This window comes from Apostichopus japonicus, chromosome 14 (genome assembly GCF_037975245.1).
Source record: "Apostichopus japonicus isolate 1M-3 chromosome 14, ASM3797524v1, whole genome shotgun sequence".
NCBI classification, from domain to species: domain Eukaryota; kingdom Metazoa; phylum Echinodermata; class Holothuroidea; order Aspidochirotida; family Stichopodidae; genus Apostichopus; species Apostichopus japonicus.
In genome coordinates this window covers 3,437,533-3,459,530 of record NC_092574.1, presented here as the reverse complement: position 1 = coordinate 3,459,530, position 21,998 = coordinate 3,437,533, and the positions used below count along the sequence as shown (strand labels likewise).

The window sequence follows — 21,998 nt, the reverse complement described above, 5'->3', positions numbered from 1 at the left end:
ATGCAAGAAGAATTAAGGCGCAAACTCTAACAATTTCCCCCATATGATAGAACTTGCATGGAACCGCTACATACCTCCACATTTTTTACTATAGAAAAATAAAAGTGGAAATATTAGTGTGATATCATTGCAATTAACACAGAGGAAAAATCTTCACTGTGCCTATTCTTTTTATTAATATCCAACTAGGAAGCTAGAGTGATGTGATTTCAGTAGTAGTGGGTGAGGGAACTTTCTGCTTCTGTACTGAAGAACAGCAAAGTCATCTTTCAAAGTATTAAACAAGAAAACAACAATCACAATCAAATTTACCACAAAAGTCATAACCAGTGAAGCAGATTGACTCTGTGATGTTGCATGTAAATTCCAGTTTCTGTATTCTTTCATCAGTAGATGTTACAAGCATGTCCGCTATGATATCATTGACTCAAATAACTAGCAATTCAATAATGCACCTGAAAATTGCAATGAATTATCATTGGGGTATTGTGGTGGAAAACAAAAAGGGATTACATCTTTTTTTGTGCACATCTGTTTGTGTGTGTGTTAGATTGTTGAGGGTGCTTTAATGTTTGTTCGTACTACTGGGAATAATATAATTGTTATTCATTTCTTTCCAGTGTTTTCATCTTCAAGAGTTGGACTATGAAGCAATTATATGTTCGTTGCCATATACCGAGCAAAATCTCCATAGTTCAGGAACTACTGAAGGCCAAAAGTTTTTAGATAAAGATCGAGGTAGAAATCTTACGAAAATTTGGACTGAGTGTTATAGGTATGCAAAAACAATTTCCAGTGTTGAATTACTATTCATTGCAGTTATTTATTAGTCAAGTTTTGTGGCATAGAGACCTTAAATGCCTGGAAGTCGGATTGCTTCGACTCCATCCCTCTTACCGACCAACATCCCTTTCAAATTGTAGCAAACCAAGAAAATTAAGAAGAAGAGTTGCTGATGTAAATTTGAAGTAGTAAGGAGAATTTCAACACCACAGCAGTAATATGAATGGGATTTTCAGTAGAAGTCAAATCTGTTAAGTGGTGTAATGTACAGTAGCATAATTATCCAACAATAATCAACTGCATATGAGGAAGTATTTAAAGGTCATACATTCATTTTGAAGGTAGATTAAACTTGTGATTGTTTTTTCTTTCTGTTTCATTCAATAGGGGGTAATGCTGATGGTCCTGTTAAAGAAACAACCTGTACAACACTATGTACCCGCGTGCAGGAGCTCTTAACGAAAAATTCTGTAAGTAAAAATGACTAACTCACGTTCATCGATTGCATCTTGGGACAGAAATATTAGTGTTGTCTCATTGTAAGTGATCACTTACTCATTAGCAATGAACAGGAATTTTTTTTATATGATAAAGTGGTGCCAAGTCAAATTCCATTCTTTAATTGCTGAGTGAAATACGAACAACTGGAACATCAGTCAATCAGTTTCCCAATTGTTCACAGTGCTACTTACATTAGCTGCCTAATATTGATTGTTCATTATTATGAGCTGCAGACATTAAAATGCTATATTCCATTTTTTCGGCTCATAGTAAAGTATTTACTACACAAACAATACTGTGGTTTCCGGTTAGTTGAAAAAGAAAGTAATTTAGAGAAATTTGATGTCAAAGTTAAAAGATTCTCACTGACCAGAAAAGTGATGCGTACAAGCTAATGAACGTACAGGTCACTGTGTCGTTATAGTCTGCAGAGTGTACCGCTAACGCAAAACAATAACAATGGACTTTCTTCGTACTTCTCTTAAGAAAGTGAGCCATTTATTAACTTCAGTCTTGCAATAAACATGCAGTTACAAGAGAAAGAAATGGTTGTTAGAATTGTTCACACATGGCTACTTAAACTCATTTTGGTTGGCAGTTCTTCAATTACAAGTAAATGATGGTTACAAACCTGCCTCAATGACTGATCATATTTTGTAAAATTCGTTGCCATTATAGGTCACTTTACATAGTGTGCGGTATGATATTGGGGTCTTGCCGCAATTCCAATGCCTACCTTGTGAAAAAATATCAACATTTCAGATATTTCTTCATTTGTTGTTGCAATTAATCGTGTTTGCAGTTAGTTTGTCAGTCAGTGGATGCAGTAATAATTGAATCCAAGAAATACAAAGCTCTGCTGGGTATATGTCTCAGTCTTGCTGCCATAAAGTATAAGGCTTTCAGTAAGTCACAACTCCACAAAAGCAGATACACAAGCAATTGGAACATCTCAGAAAACATGACTAATGGATTCCTTGTTACACATTTTAAGAGTTTCAAAAGAGAAAAATGTGATAACTTTTACCGTCTCAGTAAAATATATACATACTCACAATGCAAATCGTCCATACATGTTGTTATAGCTGGTGTCGTTTGTTTTGCTAAAGAGAACTACATCACACAGGACCTTCTTGTGTAGCAGCGTACAACTATCTTTTGTAACATGATCTTTTCTTACTGCACTTATGGGATAAATCACAGCTGAAGCTAAACAATTGAGTATGCACATTAGAATAACAATTAGGCAATCGTGGCTAATGAGTTTAAGCATACTGTATATCAAAATTAGGGAGACAACCTTTAGAGGGCCTCTGCGTAGACACTGACCTTGACGTGTTTTTGTAGACAGATTAACGAGAGTGGGCTACAGGGAGGTGTGGGGGACGGCATTCAAGCACAATTGGCAGGGATAATTTCAAATGGTATAGCAAACATGCCAAATATTCAAAGCATACTTCCAGCCTACCAATAAGGATGACTATCTCCATTAACATAAGGCCCAACAATGGAAGTAATCAGACTGTGCAAGAAGTATCGATCTAGTATAGCCCATTATTCTTCCTAAGGTAAATAAAAAAAGCTTAAACTCTTCACTGGTTGAATAGGTCATATTTTCTCTCATCCCCATTGTCTATAACCCGTCCGTATAAACCTGGATTTACCTAGATATGACTAAGTGACATGAAAACAACGGTCAGCCTGGCATATGAAAGATATTGCTTATATCACCCACAGACTGAAATATGACGGTAATTATGACCAGGGTAAAAAAATTGATGTACAAAATGTAAAGATTCTGAGTTTAGAAGTAAACATCTAACATAACGCCAATTCTTCCCAAGGAAACTATTCGGAAGAATGTATCCTCTGTCCCAGTCATCATTTCTGAAGTGTGCTGAACATATTTTTGCCTGTTGTGGAGACTCGTACAAAATAAGACAAACAAGCAAAATTTATCTTCTGTCGGGTTCAAGAATAACACTGGGTTAAATGGCCAGTGAGTTCTAAGAAATCAATGTAAAGCATAAAAATAAAGTAAAGGTACAGTAAAGTAAAGGGCGGTGGAGCAAACAGCTACAGTGTGAAACGGTGTTCACTCTAAAAGAAAAAAGGAAAACATTTATAAATATGATGAAACATGAAAATATGTTTATACATTCAAAAGGATTATCATATCATAGTAAAATACTGAATGAAACTGAAATTCAAGGAAATAAGCAATTAGGTAGAGATATTTAAGAGCTCAAACCAAATCCAAAAGTTCCTAGAAATAAGCCATAGTGAACAGCTTATGTACCTGTAATTCTATTGCTGACTTTACATGCATGCAACGAACTATAATCAATAATACGGCAAAGGAACTATTTTCAGAAAATGAGTTATTGGAGATACAATAGTTATATAAACCATTAATCTTGTGACTGACATGTGATTCATTTACACTAAACGATAATTGACAGAAATCAAGCCTCAAACTAGAACATGTTTAGTGATCAAATTTGGACAAAGGAGTGTCGAAATCAGTCTCTATCACTAAATCTGATTATGAATGTCTCAAAGTTTAAGTAAACAGGCAATTTTCTAAACACAATTACAATAATTAAAGATTGACATTCTTATATGTACCAAACTAATAATGCAATATACAAATGAAGCCTAAGTAGACCATTGTCCCTAGCATGCTGTGTAAGGCTTCGGCCCACTCAATAACATACGAAAATTGCTCTGAAAACCATTATTAAAAGATCAGATTCGACAAGATAGAAAACTATATGTAAGTTACATCTCAACATTATGGTGATGAGTTATACCTCAAAGAGTACTAAAATCAATGTGACACAAAGTTTGACTTACGAACAGAAGAGAAAATATAATATAGATGACTAGATAACTAACTGGAATAACTAAATTATGTCATGACAATACTTCCAACAGTGGAGGTTAATTCCCAGAATTACACACTGTTTATTATAAATGATACTCGTAATCCATCGTAACAATTGCTCAACTATCAAATTACAGTAGCGTGGTAGGTTACCATTCCTACAAGATAAGTTTATTATAGCCTAGCTTTTACGCGATGGAGGCGGCCATTTTGAGAAGAGGGCGCCCAGACTAAATATGCAAATCTCTACGTCACTACAAACCTAATGCAGAAACTGTACTGAGCTAATGGTGTACACATACATAGCATAATAAACACTGTACTAAACTTAGATAGGCCTTACGAGCGATCATGACTGTGAATTAACTTAATGAAATATCAACTTAAAATTAATTACAAGTTTACAAAAAGTGATTAAGAATGAAGAGGAATATTCACCTCACATCTCGATGACTATTACAGATCGAGATATTACTTAAGTCTCGGTTAAAATTATGTTGAAAACAGCATGGAGAAACGCATCGACCCTTCCTGTCTGCAGATTCGATAGCAAGTGGCGTGCGTTTGTGGTAATTAAAGGTAATAAAAGTTACGCAATAACGTTATGCAAGAGGTAGAACACTACTACTAGGCGTGATCTGTAAACAATGGAGATCTTTCATTACCAATCCAGTCCCTGCGTAGCATCAAGCTAAGAAATCATGAATATTCAAAAGGGTGAAAGTCAAGACTTTCGTAAAACAAAGGAAATAATTTACTAGGTCCAGGGGCGTCAATCCGATTTGAAACGTGGGGGGGACGTAATCGATTCGACTAGTCCGGCCGTAAGTACTATCTAAGCGGAGCGCCACCATCGGTTGGCGCGCAGCATACAAAGAAAATTTCAGATTTCAATACCTGCCAGATCGCTGGAGATGGCACTTGCCAGGCTATATAGCAGCCATCTAGTTGTGGGATTTTGGGAGAAAAATACAAATTCGTCACTGAGGAAGTCTGCAATAAATTTCATGCGGCCTTAATTTTTGGTGCATTATTTCTTTATTAGTGATTCCAATTGACATGAACATTAGAACCCAGTGCAAGATGACACATGATGCGGCGAACTGGACACCCCAGCCCCATTTTGATCTATGTTTCAGGATAGGATACCCCTCATTTGTTCGAACCAATGACAACTAGCAATCTGTGAATAAATTTACTTCGGCACATTATATTGCACCAAGTCGTTCAAGGAATGACCCAGGCCTCAGATATAGGCCTATAGGAACGATGTCGCAAAATGTCCCCGGAAATATAGGCAAAGCAAGCTATCCGCCGCGACTGCATGTGAGTTTCTCAACTTGCCGTTGTGGGAGCCATACCACAAAATGGTGCATTTCTTTATACCCCATAATGGATAATTCAAATAAATAACTAATTAGGCAAAGTACGTATAGTGAGCTTAGCGCAAATTTGGCCAAAAGTCGTCATACGCCAGCATGTTAAACCACCAATGAATTGTAATGCCACCCGTGACACACTTCCAATGTGTCTGTGTCAGTTTAAATGTTTTGCTAGGTCTACGAGAATACATTTCTATGAAATTTGAAACAAGGATGGCAAGACAAACCACTTTAATCATATTTTCAGGACCTCACACATGCGCATGTATTGTCAGACTTAGAATAGGTCCCATGTGAGTGGTGGCTAAAGTGATGAAGGCATCAAAATAAATCAGTGGTTGTTCGTTGGAGTCCTCACGCAAGTTACCTCGGTTGCTAGGTGGATCTGCATCTAGTAATCGGGTGAATTCTGGTCGGAGCGTACCTTGTAACCACCGTGTTCCCAGTGTTCTCACTTTGGAGTAAACTCCGGTATCACTCAACAACAAGGTAACATGGGATGCACTGCCACGGAATATGCTCCCTATTTCATTTCCCAATATTAGTGAACGAGCACCGTCTTTGGAACACCATCTACAACTAAGCAACAACTATGTACAGGCTTTGGCTCTAGCTATGAAGTGCCGTCTCTGAGGATCATGGTGGAGCGCAGTAGTATTCTACAGGAACCGCCCGAAGATGCGGGGTCTGGAATCCGAGGAACCAACGAACTTCTCTGCTAACTCCTCAGGCTTCAACTGGGCCAGACGTTCGCGGTGAAAAAGGCACACCATCACATGGTTCAGCCTCTGTTGAGTCATGGTGCTCCGTAGCCATGTCTTCAAACGCCTCATAGCACTAAAAGATCTCTCGGCTTCCGTCGAACTGGCAGGGGAGACGAGGAGCAACCGCAAGAGAGCTTCGACCTCGCCAAACATAGCCCGTACCGCTGGATTCATCGACTTGAATATTTGTCGATACCCTTCAACCGACGACGAGTGGAACTGGTCTCGAAAGAAAGGCAGACTAATCTTAAGATTGTCGGAGAGCTCAGGGTACCAACTCACGAGATCTGCGTGGAATTCTCCATTAAGTAACATTGACGCCAACTTGTTTTGTAGGTCTATGTCCGTAGACGCGAAGTAATGATCTAGATTGGTAGCAGCGCTGTCTAGTACCTTGTAATACTCACTGCGGAACTTTTCTTCAGTGGACTGCACAAGTTGCTCGCCATCACCAGCATACTTTGCAGGGATTCTTCGCTGTCGTATTTCTAGAGGGTCCAGGTGCCATTTCGCTGCCTTCTCGTGTGCGTCGTCGAAAATACTCTTGAAACATTCCTCAGAACGAAGCCGCTGAAGTTCCCTTCCCACTACTCCTGCGGATTCGATCATACCTGATATGGTGACTTTGGAGCTTTGCAGGGCCCGGTTGAATTTCTCGAGGCATTGAATGATTGGCAGAGCAGCCAGCAATCCGAGAATGCAACTTACAGATGAGACACACTTCATCACTCCCGTGGCTCTGGATGCTACGTTGGTGCCGAACTCAGCTGATGCTGTACCCAATGCTTTTATGACATCTTCGTAATTGTCCAGAAAGGCTCTAATAGAAGCTGAGTGCGTTAGCCACCGGGTTGGACAGATGGGTTTCAATCGACCTGGAGATGCATGATCAACAACGTCATCGTGCAAGTCTAGATACAGGTTTTTGAACTTCCCTGAACTCTTGTATAACTTGCCCAGCTCCTGAAGATGATCTAGGGCGTTTCTGATGAACGCTGCACTCTGGACAGCTTTTGACACAATCAGATGCGACACATGTGCCCCGCAGTGAGTGTATAACGCAAGTGGCTGGAGTTTCTTTACTTCGGCCTGGCAACCTCGATATTTGCCAGCCATGTTGCTCGCGCCGTCATATGTCTGTGCTCGTAGATTCTCGATCGGCAGTTGGTATCTAATCAAAACGTCTTTCAACATGCTGCACAGCGTGGATCCCGTTGTTGAGGATAGCTCATAGAGACCCAAGAACTCTTCTCTGACGTCGAAATTGCCATCGACATACCTGATACATATTGATTCCTGCTCCCTCCCTGTGCAGTCTTGGGTACCATCGATGATTACACCGAAGACACTGCAATCACTGCTGCTCTTGATGTCGTAGCATATATTTCTCAATATCTCATGGCTCGTTAGCTGTAGCATCTCGTTCTGATGAGCCCCAGAAGTATAAGACGTCTTTCTTTCGAGCCACGTTTTAAGGTTGTCATCATCGGATCCCCGTAGCTGCAGTAGGGCGTTGAAGTTCCCGCTGATCGTTTCTTTTCCTCGAATCGCTAGTCCCTGCTGAGCTAGATACTGAAGAGATGATAATATCTTCACCAACGCTTTCTGGGCCGACAATTGAGACTCATGGTTTTGTTTGCTCAGCTGAAGATCCACACCAAGTGATTTCTTACGCGAAATCAGATTTGATATGGAAATCCGGTGCGCATCAGACTTTTCATGCTTCTGGCATTTCTCGATGGCCTTTTTCCAGTTCTTGAAACCCGTTGATATGAAAGTGTCTTCTTGATATTTCGCCATCCCCGTGAGATTTTGCAATGTTGCATCTACACAGGTGAAGCACAACACGCCACCGAGTTCTGAAGAAACATGAACCCATGGGAATTTCTCATACCACGTCGTTTGGAACTTTAGTGTCCTATTGCCCAGCATTTGCGATGGCAGACAGGTTACATCCTTGGGCTGGTGTGGCTTGTCATGAAGTGGCACGGTTAGTTTCGTGGCCTCGACAGAGCTTGTGGTACAATTAGGTGGTATTTGAAAAGCTGAACCGGGTGGTGAACCAGGAGATTCAGGAAAGGTCGGTGTTGCTGACGAGCAAGTTGCTTCACCCCCAGGTGTTGAGACGGAGACGTCGGATTCAAAGCTACATTGACTTTTGTCCTGTTCGTCTACAGAAGTTGATGGAGGAACTGGTGAGCTATGGTGTTGAGGGAGGCAAGGGAGCCGATTCTGTAGATTCCGTATTAGGACTACTGTGTGCACTTTTTGTCGCGGTCGCGGGAGTAGGCGACGTACTTGGTGTCACCGTTAAAGGTCTAGGTGGTGTATCAGCCAATGTAGATTTTGATTCCAATGTCTTGGGTTCCTGTGATGCCAGTCTGAAAGGAAAGCGGAACAACATATTCATTAGGATTTGAAAAGTATACTCTATTAAAAGTAAATTCGTTGATCCGTCGCCCAAAATTATATGGCATGATTCTCACAACACCTGCCTTGGGTGAGAATAATATTTGACGATGTTCTGGCTTGATCTATAGAATCCGCTAGAATTACATGAAATGGTCAATATTGCACACACAAGGTTGCAACTATTGTAAACAATGACAAGGCCCAAGGGCACTTACTTCCATTTGCCCGATCATTATGGGAACAGTTAGGGAACTCACTGTACTTGTGTTTTCAATTAGTAGAGCGATTATATGCACTTTTTCACCATATGAGGATGCAGGTCTGAACACTGCACTATAGTCAGCTACAAGCCTTCACCTGGCACATTGAGGCAATGCCACTGTAGCAAGACCTCAATGTGGAGATGTGGTTATTTACCCAGCATACGGCAACTTACCAATTGCCCACCCTTCGTTCAGGAGCGGCCCCAGGCATTTTTATTTTTCTCTATTTTTTCTTAAATAAATACAAACTCTGGAGAGGGTTGTTAAACTGTTAGTATAAATGGTCATCTCACTGAATCAGACGCTTCAGTTACTTATGCAGCGACCGGCCCCCACTGAGATAGGGTCGAACATTCCTGATAAATACACTGGAAATGTAGGCTAAGGCTACCGTGGCACTGAATATATTATCTGCGTCACACAAGCACACCAACGCACTTTTCAAGCTTACGAGGAATTCGTTCTCCAAGCTGAACAAGCTTTGCTAATTGACCAGGTTCCGTTGGTGATAAAATTTTCTGGGAGTGCGGAATTATTCGTTTCTTCAAGGGACATTTGAGGGAATTCATAAGAATTACATCTCCTACTGTAGCATATACTACAATTGTCTTGTTTATAGAAAGAAGGGAGTAGGGATAGTCTAGACTAACTTCACCCTACACTTAATTAGGCATTAAAACATATTGAAATAAAGAGACAAGGCCATTTCTCAGCTTTAGTATAGAAATTTACGCTTGTTAAAGGTTGCAAATAGATGAACTGTCGGGCAACCGGCCCTAGTCAGGGTGTGCACATTTTTGCGTACCTACCTGCAATCGTCTAGGTTTTAAACCCTTATGCATGTGCTTGGATAATCACCTTGTTGCGCTTTAAGAGGCAACACAACAATTCACCAATATCCTATAGGAATCTTGGAAAATACCTCAATGGCAGTCTCACCTTTTTGGGGTAGACCGACCGAAGAACGAATGTATTGTACTTTGCTTCTCTATCCTCTTCGTAGGTCTAGCGAAAGTTTCTCGTGAATCTGCCGTATTGGATAATAAGAAAAATATAATAAGATCAATCTATTTTTGAATAACAAATTGCAGGAAAGAACTGAAAACTTTTATAAAACATGAAGTGTCTTGCAAAATCGCTCTTTGTGCAACATGTTCTGTTGCCCTGGTCAAAATTCATTAATAACGGGGTTTTAACGAATGAAGGTGATATAATTATTCCTTGGATATAATGTACTAACCTCGCACACGCTGTAAATTATACCCTTCTAGACAATAGTCAGCATTGACCAAACTCCTCTAAGATTGTTAAAGGACCGCGGTAATACCCTGTCACAAGAGGCATCTAAAGGGTAGTATTTGTGACTACCCCCCCCCTTCGGCAGTTAGCCATTTTTAGTTAATATAAATTATCAAACACAAATTTTACTTCCAAAGATGACAACTTTAGCACCAGATAGCATGTAAGGACACTGAATTATTCAAAAATTTTCTCACAGGGGAGGGGACAACCCTTAGCCAGTGTTCTCCACTAGCCGTTTTGTCCTGGAACGTCAGGAATTCTTCGGTATAGGCTCCTATTCTGCCCATGGAACAGAGCGTTTGGATGGGTAATTTCTCTGACACGTGCTTCTCAGATTTAGGATCGTAATCATGAAAAATATTGCTTATTTTTCGCATACATATATCAAAAGGATGTAAGTCATTTCAGTGGAGTATAGACTGGGAGCTATTTTCACATCAAAATAATATTTCCGAAAGGACTCAGTAGAGGCATACGCAGTAATTGATGGGCATGCTTAGATGTCAGTGTTTTCTTCTCAGGCCTGTTCATACTGGCTCCGCGCCGTATATTTGGAGAGACAAATTGACTACATACACTTTCCAGATTATCGTGTGCATTTTTTCTATACATTTTTTTGCGATCAATTGTACTGAAATATCACACCTGTATCCTCAATAACCACTCAAGACTATCCACCATATTTTGGTTCAAACGTACAACCTATAGGGGAAGGATTTCTGAGTCTTGAGTGTACAGCAGTAACCCTCGTCTGCATGATTGTTATTATACTATACATACAATCAACTATAAATTCTCACCTGCCGAAGACATTGCTGGTGAGGGAGCTCCAATGTCTTTGGTGGGGTATTGTTCTTGATTGTCATCTGGTTCTGAAAAGTGGAATAGTTATCGGTATTATGATAAGGGTTATGAGCCTATACCTATTCGTTTCAGGGATACATAGTGCTGATTTATTATAAACTTGTAATTCTGAATGTGCACAAGAGAGGCCAGGCTTATTTCAGAGAATCAAAAGAGATGAGCGAGTCTTTCTGGTATGAAATGTCCTACAGCGAGCGCCTCCTCCCTAATAGTGAAAAACATCTTGATTTGGTGACATAAACTATGTTCTACCTACCGAGGCTGACATAGTGGTTCTCATGGATATGTCCCAAGTACAAAGTTTCGGTAGCGTTCTTCTCTTGGAAGTGATGCATGTAAAATCCGTTCGTTGTACTCCCTGCTGCACTTGTGACTACTTTCATATTCACTCCATATTTTTTCATGGTGGCGACTATTTCCGGTTCTCCAGCCCACTCGTGGTTTTGTCGCATGTTGGATATATACTCCGCAGAGACATGATGTTCCATTTCTGGAATTGCCTGAGAGGAATGAAGTACAAATCACATCCTCAGATAACTTGTTCATTTTTCTCGAGTTACTATTTCCTGCATAAACTTGAAATTATATGGTGGTTTGCACTATTTGACAGTATTTGAGATGGCTTGATGCCAACCTAGAACCTTTACACAGGAGTGCGAACCTGTATAGCCTTACCATACCCAGAATGCATTCGATACCGTTAGTAAAATGAGTAATCATGATAAATCGTGCACCTTTCGAACAGACATTGTAAGCTTATGGTTTCCTTTTTATTCTCATTTCATTTGAAGGCTACCGTACACTACACTGATTCACTGCGGCTTCGTGTTTTGATCGCGTAAGTGCGGTTTGCGGCAAATGTTTGTTTGCAACCCCACTCACTGGCAACAATTTTGTCCCGTTTTAAGGGAATCGATAGTACTAAACATGTTTCATATTCGTCACGAGCAACGACTGATCCATTGGTCGACCTCAATGACGACCTTACGCGCACATCATATCATCCCTCCTAATAATCACCACCACGCTGAAGAAGATCAGTAATTCTTGCCGGGACACTGACTCAGAAAGCCTCTGCAGGATCAGTTACATACGAAGGTTACCGTCATGAATACCGTAATGATTAAACGAAGTACTCACGTTGTATTGCATATAATCACATATCTCTGCTCGGAGCGCTTCATGACTTGTGGTTTTCACACTTTCAAGGAGACCGATTCTTGCCAGCTGATCCGCAAGTGCCCGGAAATAACACTTACCGTCACCCTGTACGTCGGACCTCAGCTTCAGTCCACATCTCTCAGCATTCGAGAGCAGGCGGGCACGATGAGATTCTATACGTGATTGAGGAAATATTGTTATCTGTTATTTGTACGTCATTCATTAGGTTCATACCTAAAAATAAGTAATTATAGAGACAATTACACGAAGAGGTTAGGTATTATTTTCGTACTAAACGTTCCCCTATGTACCGTTCTATTTTAGGCGTTCTCTTCTACACAGAACGACAGCCATTCTCGAATAGAAGGTAAATATTTTGAATGCTTTTAAGTGCTTCCGTTAGAAATTAATTGCTCCCGTATTAGCCAAGACAACTATTCATCACTCCACAGACACATCAAACCCCGGTTAGTCCGACGATCTCCACGTGGAGTTAATACAAAATAACAACCTATGTTGAAACCGTGTTCATACAAGAAACAGAGATTGAGCCAACCGTCCTGGTCCTTGGTTACTTGGACAACACAGCTGCATGTGTAAATTAAATGCTGATACTAGAGGAGGGAAAGGATAGGGGTCCGTTTTATCACTATAATATTTCGAAACATTTCTTTGATATGCAGTAATATTAATATTGATAAACCGTCCATACTGCATCACAAAAACACGCAATCTCATGACGAAATATTCTGCATCTTCGCTTTATTTGAATTGACCTCTGCGAGCTCACGATATATCAGGCAAACATGCGGGATAACGATTTTTATTAATTGAATAACCGGGGCTTTCAAAACAATACCATCATACGAAACAATACCATCTGGTTTATCTCGGAAATCTGAGAATCCACTGGACAGTGGATTATGTTTCTTCAATAAGCCGCGTGCTTTACTCGATAAACACTAAACAGTAAATATTTGATAGCATAAATTATTTGTGATAACCATTATATCGCTGGAACACATGTTCTTCAACAAAAAATTATAGTTATAATACCCGGGTTCCATATAACACTTCATCACCGATATATGATAGATCTTTACAGATATTCACCCTGATGTACAACCAGTTCCCAGTTGAAAGCCTTGCCTCCCCCCACTTGCCCCCCCCTAAATGGAATCACCAATCGAGAAAAATACTGTTTGGCCTATACAAAATACGCTGATTCTGCCCCACCTTCCAGATGCTTAGCCCCCCTCTGCCCCCCTGGATGATAAAGTCTGGCTACGCCACTCTGTACAACACACTGTTTCAGTATGTCACGATATCTTGTCTACGTGAGCTTCCCTATAGAGGGAGGTGGGGGCACATATGGCGCTACATGTTTTTCTGTTTTTTTTTTTGTTGAAAATCACTCCACAGGTACCCTCTTCATACCATGGTTTGTGGGCAGTCGAGTTTCCAAGGCCACACAGGCAAACAAGCAAAAGCTGAGCTGTCCTTGTCGGGTCCAAACTCACAATTGCCCGATCCAATGTCCAGAGCTTTACCGACAGAACCAATCCGACCCTTGTTAATCTGTTTTCAGACTTAACAATATTGTTGCCATCTAGGAACCCTTTCATGTGACAGCGCCAATACGTTAATCGATGTTGTACTCGCCTCTTGTAGCACGTTGGCTTAAGCCCAGTGGAGCAAATAAAGGCACTTCACTGCCTCCAGGCTTTTAATTGCAATGAATGTGCCCAAGTAGCTGATCATAACTGTCACAAGCTACGGCGTTAGGTGAAAATATGGTCCATAGCAACAACTCACACTCATTTAATCCTTTGGGTGCTTTAAATCATGGCCATACATGTTCATCATTCCCATCATATATGCACTGCAATATTCATTCAATTACCTTTGGTTGTCACTGTCGTGCCTACTGCCATCGATGACCTCCGACGTTTTCGTGATTTGCTCCTTGGAGCGGCCATCTGTTTAAGAAAGATTCGAAGAATTGGACAGATGCCAGTGGGCATGAGAAACTCCTACTATGCTTTTCAAGTGTTTCAGACCCGAGGGGTTGGTTGATCGGGTCCTGTGTAACGACACATCAATACCGTACACATCGGTTTTATGTACGCTCCTCAGAAGGTCAGAAGAGGAAGGGGTATATCTATCAAAAATTTATGTTCCCACCCCGACAGTAACACCGCCATTGTATGGACAGACCGGTTTTAGCGGGGCATGTGTCCAGGGGCCCCCATACCAATAGGCCCACAGTCTAGGATATATAACATTCGTTCCAGGGCGACTGAAAGGGCTGTCTAGCTTAAAGCTGTGTAGATCTGTGCCAACTGACAGTAGGCTAGTAGGTGCATGTGTGTCAGGTCAATCATACCATTTGCCACGAGGAGCCAATGCCTGTTTGAGGGTCCCACATAGATCCATGCCCAGGGCCGCCACATTTACAAATCCGGTCCTGACGTATTCATAGGATCTGAGCTTACGTAGTTTTAGAGGTGGTTGCTAACGGGTAGATGTAGGCTATCGTAAGGGCATAAAAATATTTTCCCGCTCTTGTGAGGACTCCATAAATAACATTATTAAAACCTTTCTCGAAGACCTTTCTTGAATGTACTGAAAATGCAATGTGTTCGCTGCCCCCCCCCCCCCCCCGCGCATTTCTCACTGACTAAGGCACTGGAGCAGGTTCATTTTAGGACCTTGTCACACTCTTTGACAGTGGATCGATTTATGGTGAACCAAATGTAGGCTATACCAGTTACATTAAAGTTGCTACCCAGCTGCACAATGGGCCTAGCCTACTCCATAATGAGCAATGTCCGGTAGGCTACTAGTTTATGACTAGGCCGGATAATGATATCTATCAAGGTCGTAAAATTTGGTAACTGCGTGCAACGTCTAGATGTCACTTAACCTGTCAGTCACCTCCTCTTCCCAAAAGTTAGGCTTTGAAAGAGCTAACTCTCTGACGGTCCGGGCTTAAGTTCAATATGACCTATGATTATGACGAACTGAATGTTCGCGGAACAGGTATGCTACTTAGAAAGCAGACCGATCAGACATATCTCACTGTTTCAAGCTATACCATGTTTGTTGTAACAGTCGCGTCGAATAACGCAATACCTATTCAGGACCCACAATAGCGCCTAATAATTCAAGGCCTATTAACAAGAATATTACAGATAACAGCAGATAATAGTTAGAAACTACCTACCTTTCGAATATCCTATTCTGTGGTCGTGTTAACGTGGTAACACGGTCATACACAGGTTGCAACATTCGGAAGTTTCAATTTCGCGCTTCTTCGAATAGAGGGCATACTTCTTGGACTAGTTGTAGGCTCCGGCCGCACCGTTATCCGCACACAGCTTGTAGTTTCGATTTCAAGTTTCGCTCGTCGCAACAAACAGACAAAGTGGCAGGTCTACTGATGTGAAAAATCTTGGTCACTTTTCATAGAGTTTAGCTTCTAATATTCGATGATATGAATCCTGAGATGTGTAAGCCCTAACCAAATAGAGCCACGACACTACTCTTTTTCCAAATGTGTGGGGGGGACATTTGGTATTGTTTTCCCCACTCACCGAAATGTGGGGGGGACGTGTCCCCCCGTCCCCCCCTGGATTGACGCCCATGACTAGGTCCATTCCACCTGCATACGGTGGGATCCCTGGGAGCGAGAAAGGCTTTGCGAGTTCTCCTTACAAAATAAATCCAAAGCCTGCAGCAATTGTCGTCGGTTTGATGACTGGGGAAACACAAAGAAACTAAACCTTCGGTTCTAAAAAGTGTACAACATAAATCATTGGCATTTTGATACTAACAGTATATATATGACAGTGTTGTACAGGCATAATGTAAGTGCTGAAGTGAATAGCTGGTTCGAAGGTTTTCCTCAAACGACTCTGCACATCTACGTCACAGGGTGACCTACAGTCACTTGAGCGCTTAGGAATTTTTGCAAAAATAGGAAATTCCTTGTCCGAAAGTGCTAGGTTTTTCTGAGTCCCATAATAAAATAATGCAATGTGTCATAATGGAAGTGAAAAGATGTAACATAAATTTGAACAAATTAGACGATGTAGAAAAACCACCAACTATGCATGTTAAAGGAAATTTAAAAAATTTTCAACTGAAGGAAACTTGCAAAGCTTTAATGTTGGGAAGGTTTCCAGTGAATAGAACAGTTCTTGTGTGTCAATATCACACTGTTAGCTGGATTGAGGCATGAGCTCGAGTTTATCATGTAAACTAGTAAACTATGTTACTAGCTACCTGATTTAAGGCACATTGCTATCCCTGCAACGTTTTAAGGACACATGTTTATAAAGGCAATACAATGCAAGTTGAATACACATTGCCCAGCCAGCAATGTAAATCAATATAGATTTCTTAATTCCGTATTCCTGTAATCCAAAGATTATTCAACGCAGAAGAAATGTTGAGTCGATTCGTGGTTTATTAGCTTGATATCTGGTAACTATCTGGTAATCTGTTAATCTGCTAATGTGTCAATCTGTCAGTCTGTCAATCTGGTAACTAAATGAATAAAAACGAAACATACGTTTGTAATTAAACAATCAGGAAATCGATTAATGAATAAGTCAATTATTGAAGAATAAATACATAAATCCAAATCATACAGAATAAATAATCATGTATGCAACAAATATACAACGTTATATCAATAAAAACACAACTTACATAAAATCTTTGGTTTAACACTGGAAAATACTTCTTGCTTCAATACGTTCTTGATATCGACTGAACTCAAATTACGGTAAATGAACGTAAAGACAGAACCAACGAAAACAACAAATTTCAAACACATACTCACGCACGCACGCACAAACACGCACACACGCAGTAGCACTGCAACTTTACATGACGCACACTTCGTAACAATACACAAACAACACATCGTGTGAGCGCGTTTACACTCCCCCCTGTTAAATCATATGGATTTCACACACATTTACAACCAATCAAACAATTTAGTACACTGAGACAAAGTAATATATATATTCAAAGAAAAATCAACAATGAGACTAATCAGACATTCTCTTTACAATACACAATTTCGTAATCGGTCTTTTGAGTATTTTATTACGAACCTTAACCTCAACGCTTCTTACTCTCCCAAATCAGCATTGTCGAGACGACCCCCCGCTTTAAGTACATTTCCAAGAAGAATGGGATTGAGTTTAAATAATCGCTGGTCACGCTGCCAGGATTTAAACGCCGATTTAAACCCACGAAATTATGGTAGTTTCACTCGCTTCGATTTCTGATACAGACAGATTTATGCCACTTGCTGCCAATGAACCTCTACACTTATTAACAAAGCGAAAGACCCAAGCTAACACCTTGACTAACTTGGTCCACGATGAAAACCTGGAGATTAACTGCTCAGAAAAATTATCATTAACTAAAGTAGTTACATTAAGGACAACAGACTTTCCTATTTCTGTGTCTCCAGACAAATCAATATCATCATGTTTCAGTGAAGGCCATGCGCTTTCTTTCTTCGAAAGGAAACTTGGGCCGGAGAGCCACGTTCCTAAATCATACGTACCCCTCGAGCCATCATCGGCTGGGTTTTCTTTGGAGCCTACATGTCTCCATTGATTTGGAGAGGACAAATCATGAATCTTGGACACTCGGTTCGCAACGAAGGTTTTAAACCGCTTATCCTCGTTGCGAATGTACCCAAGGACAATCACTGAGTCCGTCCAAAATATAACATCATCGAGATCAAACCTAATCTCTTGTTTGATCGACGTGTACAACGTCACTGCAAGAACCGCGCCCATTAACTCGAGCCTAGGAATAGACACGGGCTTCATTGGGCTGACTTTGGCCTTTCCTTGAATGAATGAGCAGCTTGCTTCACTGTCAGCACCTATCACGCGGAGATATGCCACTGCAGCATATCCTCTCTGAGATGCGTCACAAAACACGTGAAGCTGGACGCGCTGTGCGTTATCTAACTGTAGCCAACGAGGGATCTGTATAGATGAAAGAAGAGGAACATTTTGAAGCCACTTCTTCCATGTCACAAGTTCTTCGTCCGTCAAGGGTTTGTCCCAATCAGACCCTTTGCGACAAATATCTTGTAAGAGGCACCGTGCAATGACAACAAAGGGAGCAGCAAAACCCAATGGGTCAAAGATCGAGCTTGATATTGACAATAACCCTCGCCTTGTAAAGGGTTTGTCGGGCAACGACACGTTGAAGAGGAAATTGTCATTTTCGGCATTCCAACTCACTCCCAGTGTTCGCTCAGTTGGAAGAGTCTCCAGGCTATTACGTAAATTTGGAGCTCTTTCGGACTCTGGGATGCTTTGGAGAACGGCACGATCGTTACTAACCCACTTCGTGAGTCTAAAGCCGCCCTTACTTAAAATACTTCTAATGCGTTCCACAACTTCTATTGCAACAGTTGGATCATCGACTGAAGCCAGAAGATCGTCTACATAAAAGTTGTTCCTTATGAACTGAATGGCTTTCTTACCTACAATGTCCTGATTATGTAACTCGTTGTCCCTGGCCGTGCGCTGTAACGCATAGCCGGCGCAAGCTGGACTTGACGTGGCACCAAAGAGATGCACCGTCATTCTATATTCAAGCGGTTCACTTTCTAGATTACCGCCAGGCCACCACAAGAACCTGAAGACATCGCGGTCTTCGCTTATCACCTGCACTTGGTGAAACATTGCCTCTACGTCAGCAACTAGTGCAATTCGCTGCTGCCTAAATCTGTGGAGAACACCCACGAGACTGTTTATCGTGTCTGGGCCTTTCAATAAACACGAGTTTAATGAAGTATCCCTCCACTTCGCTGCACAATCATAGACTACTCTGACCTTGTCTTTGTGGGGATGAACAACTGGATGGTGAGGCAGATACCAAACATTACCAGCCTTACCTTCACCTTGAACCCGTTCGGCATAACCTTTCGCAATGTAACCTTCTACGGTTTCTGTATACTTTTGACGCATTACATTGTCTCTTAATAGCTTACGTTTTATGTTTCTTAGACGTGATTCAGCTAACGGTTTATTGGAAGGCAAGTAATGGTAATCTTCCTTCCACAGAAGTCCTATCTGGTAGTGACCTTCACTAGTAAGTGAGGCAGTAGATTCTAATATACCTTTGGCTCTCTTGTCTTGGACAGAATCACCTTCACCAATACTCGCATCGTCTACAGACCAAGAACTTTTAAGTAAACTTAAGATCTCTCCATTCGAGCAACAAGATATACGATGGATGTTCTTTCTATCGCTACGACCACTGAAACCTGTAGGACCCATAACAGACCAACCAAGGGGTGTCTTTACTCCATACGGATCCCCCGTTCCACCACGCCTCTCATCCATAACCCAAAATGCCTCGGGAACATCCGCCCCTATTAGTAGCTCAAGGTTGTATCTTGAGATATCCCCCCAGGGAATAAGTTTCAAATGTTGCCACCGGTTGAGGTCACGAGCAGAGGGGACACTATCATCACTATTGGGTAGTTTTGGAACAGAAAGAGCAGTTATTGACAAATCATTACTTTCATTCTCCCCTCTAACGGTAATATCAAATGTTGAACCGACTCCGTTAACCGTCGAAGACGTGTAAGACGTCGGTTTTCCCTTAACACCTAACTTCTTCCTTAGGGATTCTGAACACAGAGTAGTGTCTGACCCACTGTCCAAAATAGCCAGGGTATGCACCCGATTACCATTGTTACCGGTCACTGTAACCGGCAGAATTCTCAAGAAAACGTTACTACCACAAACAGCAGTGTTTGCCATAACAGAGATATTCTCTTGATTGGGTGGAGGATGAAGTAGATCATTGTGTTTGTTAGACTGACAAAAAGTGCAAACGGTATCCCTTCTACATTTAGCCACCGAATGACCAGGAAATAGACACCTAAAACACAACCTCTTTGTCCTAACAATGTCTAGCCTCTGGTTGTAACTCATGTTGCAGAACGACTCACAGTCAAAAATCCTATGATCATCATCACAGGCAAAACACTTAAGAGATCTACCTCTCATAAAATTAGATTTCACGCGAGGTTTCTCGTCACTCACTACGCTACTCGACTTGCCTATATTCCTACCAAACATGTTAGACGAAATTTCAGCTTGACCTGTCAGATACGATAGAAGGTCATTAAATTCTGGTTCTCTACTCTCATGTATCTTTTGGGCGACATTTGCCCACCCAGTTTGAAGATAAACAGGTAACAAACTGTGAATCTTAAGAAGGTTACTTGTTGAATTTAAGTCATTTACATACCCCATCTGAGTTAAGGTAACGTAACACCTCTGCATGTCGGATATGAGCTTCCACAAGCTTTCTCCGTCATTAGCCTTAATCGATTTGCGACTAACCAATTTACTCATCAAAGAATTCAGAATCAGATGCGGTTGACCAAATTGACGTTTCAAAATTGCCTTCGCGCTTTCGTAACCTTCGTCACCTAGAAGCGCGCAACTTTCGATGCAGAAACGCGCTTTACCTTTACATAGCTGCAGCAAATACTGCAAACGCGCGGCATCACCGCTCAATTTACTTGCCACGTTAACTTCGAAATTGGTTATGAAGTACCAATAATCTGTGGGGTCTCCATTAAACTCAAATACCTCAGCCTTCGGTAACTCTAATGCCAATTTGAGTTCGTTAAACCCGAATACATAGTTGGAATCACAACTAGAACTATACCTATTTGAACTTAAATGTGGAAGACCTTCACCATTCTTCATGTCTACGTTACTATTATTACCATCGGTAATATCATTAACTTCCTTAGAGCTAACACAATGACTAACGTTACTATTCTTAGTAAAAATACCGTTATCATCATTGTCGGTTAACCTCTGTTCCTCGTCGCCTTCGGGAGCTTCTGAGATCCTCTCGGGCCCTTTTCTGCTTAGGTCTACATACCTCTCGACTTCGATCTTTACGGCGATGAACTTGCTGACTACGTCCGCCATCCATTCTTCTTCCAAAATAAACTTATCTTCTTCCACAAGCTTTTCAATCACAGCTTGATGTGCCTCTTCTATTGCTTCTAAATTTGTATTCGCTTTCTCTAAGAGTTCCTTCACAGAGTCTATTCCTGCGTCCTCTCTAATGAGAGTAGAAATAGAATTAATTGCTCTAGTCAAGGTCCCCTTCTTATTCCTGCACCGTATTAACAGCGTCTTCATCGTAAGGGCTTCGTCCGTTGACATCTTCAATTATAGATTTTATTTACTGTAAATCAATATAGATTTCTTAATTCCGTATTCCTGTAATCCAAAGATTATTCAACGCAGAAGAAATGTTGAGTCGATTCGTGGTTTATTAGCTTGATATCTGGTAACTATCTGGTAATCTGTTAATCTGCTAATGTGTCAATCTGTCAGTCTGTCAATCTGGTAACTAAATAAATAAAAACGAAACATACGTTTGTAATTAAACAATCAGGAAATCGATTAATGAATAAGTCAATTATTGAAGAATAAGTACATAAATCCAAATCATACAGAATAAATAATCATGTATGCAACAAATATACAACGTTATATCAATAAAAACACAACTTACATAAAATCTTTGGTTTAACACTGGAAAATACTTCTTGCTTCAATACGTTCTTGATATCGACTGAACTCAAATTACGGTA

At 40.9% G+C, this 21,998-nt stretch overlaps 4 protein-coding genes across 11 annotated transcripts in view; 1 reads left to right on the top strand and 3 right to left on the bottom strand.

Moving 5' to 3' along the window:
* Positions 1 to 21,998, top strand: part of LOC139980152 (uncharacterized) — a 170,397-nt gene that overhangs the window by 109,640 nt on the left and 38,759 nt on the right. For all 7 annotated transcript variants that reach the window (XR_011797465.1, XR_011797464.1, XR_011797463.1 and 4 more), the window contains 2 exons: positions 621 to 775; positions 1,171 to 1,253. The gene's annotated coding sequence lies outside the window, so the exon portion shown is untranslated. The remainder of the gene's footprint in view (positions 1 to 620; positions 776 to 1,170; positions 1,254 to 21,998) is intronic.
* Positions 1,761 to 8,522, bottom strand: LOC139980147 (zinc finger MYM-type protein 1-like). Its single transcript, XM_071991575.1, has one exon. It carries the CDS (start codon positions 8,247 to 8,249, stop codon positions 6,213 to 6,215), a length of 2,037 nt encoding a protein of 678 aa, XP_071847676.1. The 5' UTR covers positions 8,250 to 8,522; the 3' UTR covers positions 1,761 to 6,212.
* On the bottom strand, positions 8,518 to 16,004 carry LOC139980149 (uncharacterized). Of its 2 annotated transcripts, XM_071991581.1 has the most exons (7): positions 15,546 to 16,004; positions 14,223 to 14,298; positions 12,299 to 12,492; positions 11,415 to 11,658; positions 11,095 to 11,166; positions 9,932 to 10,019; positions 8,518 to 8,698 (listed from the first exon to the last, which is right to left on the bottom strand). In XM_071991581.1, the coding sequence occupies exons 2-7, from the start codon at positions 14,296 to 14,298 to the stop codon at positions 8,518 to 8,520; spliced, it is 855 nt and encodes a 284-aa protein (XP_071847682.1). In that variant the 5' UTR covers positions 15,546 to 16,004. The 2 variants fall into 2 exon arrangements, with proteins under 2 accessions (XP_071847682.1, XP_071847681.1); XM_071991580.1 differs by having other exon boundaries at positions 14,223 to 16,004.
* LOC139980146 (uncharacterized) lies at positions 16,137 to 21,579 on the bottom strand. Its single transcript, XM_071991573.1, has 2 exons — positions 17,036 to 21,579; positions 16,137 to 16,870 (listed from the first exon to the last, which is right to left on the bottom strand). Exon 1 carries the CDS (start codon positions 21,562 to 21,564, stop codon positions 17,578 to 17,580), a length of 3,987 nt encoding a protein of 1,328 aa, XP_071847674.1. The 5' UTR covers positions 21,565 to 21,579; the 3' UTR covers positions 16,137 to 16,870; positions 17,036 to 17,577.

Excerpts from the sequence above, each read along its gene's own strand:
- LOC139980149 (XM_071991580.1), bottom strand. The coding sequence starts at position 14,343 with ATGCCCACTGGCATCTGTCCAATTCTTCGAATCTTTCTTAAACAGATG. Across the intron at positions 11,659-12,298 it reads GTGATTATATGCAATACAAC|GCAATTCCAGAAATGGAACA; the intron begins GTGAGTACTTCG and ends CATTCCTCTCAG. Across the intron at positions 11,167-11,414 it reads GAACCACTATGTCAGCCTCG|AACCAGATGACAATCAAGAA; the intron begins GTAGGTAGAACA and ends TCCACTTTTCAG.
- LOC139980146 (XM_071991573.1), bottom strand. The coding sequence starts at position 21,564 with ATGTCAACGGACGAAGCCCTTACGATGAAGACGCTGTTAATACGGTGC.
- LOC139980147 (XM_071991575.1), bottom strand. The coding sequence starts at position 8,249 with ATGCTGGGCAATAGGACACTAAAGTTCCAAACGACGTGGTATGAGAAA.